A 1382-nucleotide genomic window follows, 5' to 3' on the forward strand; every position below is an offset into this window, starting at 1 on the left:
GTTTGGCGGGTCCGGGCTGGGGATTCGAACCCACCACCTTAGGTGTACGTGGCTGGCGCCTTAGCCGGTTGAGCTATAGGCGTCGAGCCGATGTTCCAGTTTTCTAGGGAACCGAATATGCAATCAGCAGGTCCTGGCCTTATGTTATAAAAATCCTTGAAATGTTTTACAGGTGATGATGAGCAGTCTACACAGATGGCTGCAAGTTGGGAAGATGAGAAAGTGACAGAAGCATCTTCAAATAGTTTTGTTGCTATTAAAATTGATACCAAAAGGTTTGTGTATATTTTAATATTTCATTATATTGTAATAATTATAGCCTTTGGTTGTGATTTATGGTGATAGATACTATTGAGCTATAAAAATATCGATGTAATATTTTTTGCTATCTAAGGATATTAGGAACTTAAATTCTGACTGCCATTTTCAAAATTCATCTTGTCTTGCTGAAAAGACTTCCAAGTTTTCCTAGTCTACCAAGCAGCTATGTGATGTACTAGGAATGCAGAAAGAACTATGATCCTCAGCTTCTGTGAAATCATACACTGAATATCTCTGAAAGTTTGCTCACTTTTTTGAATTCTAGTTTTAGGAAGGGAACCATTTAATTTGATAGGAATTAAGGACATTTATAGTTTCTGCATAGTGCCCGATAGCCATGACTATTATATTTGTTTCTCCATTTCTCCCTACTTTTTGACAAAAACTGTTATTATAGGAGATTTAAGCATATAAGGAAGTAACATGAATAGCACAGTGAGCCCCAAATACTTGTCATCTAGCTTTGATAATTATTAATTCATGATCAGTCTTGTTCTGTTTTTACTCCTACCCATTTCCACTTATCCCTTATAATTTTGAAACAAATCATAGTCATCATATCATCTATAACATTCTAGTATGTCTCTGAAAGATAAGGATTCTTTTCTTTTTTTTTTTTTTTGAGACAGAGCCTCAAGCTATCACCCTGGGTAGAGTGGGCTATTTTTTGGTTGCAGCCATCTTTGTTGTTTTTGGTGGGCCTGGGCTGGATTTGAACCCACCACCTTGGGTATATGTGGCTGGCGCCTTAGCCACTTGAGCCATAGGTGCTGAGCCTATACTTTTGTTTTCTAAAATCATATGTACAAAATACAAAATAAGCACAGTACATTTCTGTCCATGACAACTTATTATTGTGATGCTATTTGCATTGTTTTAGGAAATATTTTTTTGTCATCTCAACAGCAGCATACCATGGTTTTCATTGTTAAGAGTTCACTTTATGGTAAATTCAGTTGTCTAATTTGGTAGAAACTAATATTTGTAAGATTTTATTTGATGTTCCAGTTTTCTTTTTTTTTTTTTTTTTTTTAGAGTCTCTTCAGTAGTAGTAATTGTGG

General features: G+C 35.5%; 1 protein-coding gene across 1 annotated transcript in view; it reads left to right on the forward strand.

Moving 5' to 3' along the window:
* UBXN4 (UBX domain protein 4) overlaps window positions 1-1382 on the forward strand; it is a 57528-nt gene that overhangs the window by 12407 nt on the left and 43739 nt on the right. Inside the window, exon 2 of the mRNA XM_023515853.1 lies at window positions 173-275. Coding sequence (XP_023371621.1) covers window positions 173-275 — 103 coding nt within the window. The remainder of the gene's footprint in view (window positions 1-172; window positions 276-1382) is intronic.

Source organism: Otolemur garnettii, unplaced genomic scaffold (genome assembly GCF_000181295.1).
Source record: "Otolemur garnettii isolate 467f Iridium unplaced genomic scaffold, OtoGar3 scaffold00080, whole genome shotgun sequence".
Taxonomy (NCBI): domain Eukaryota; kingdom Metazoa; phylum Chordata; class Mammalia; order Primates; family Galagidae; genus Otolemur; species Otolemur garnettii.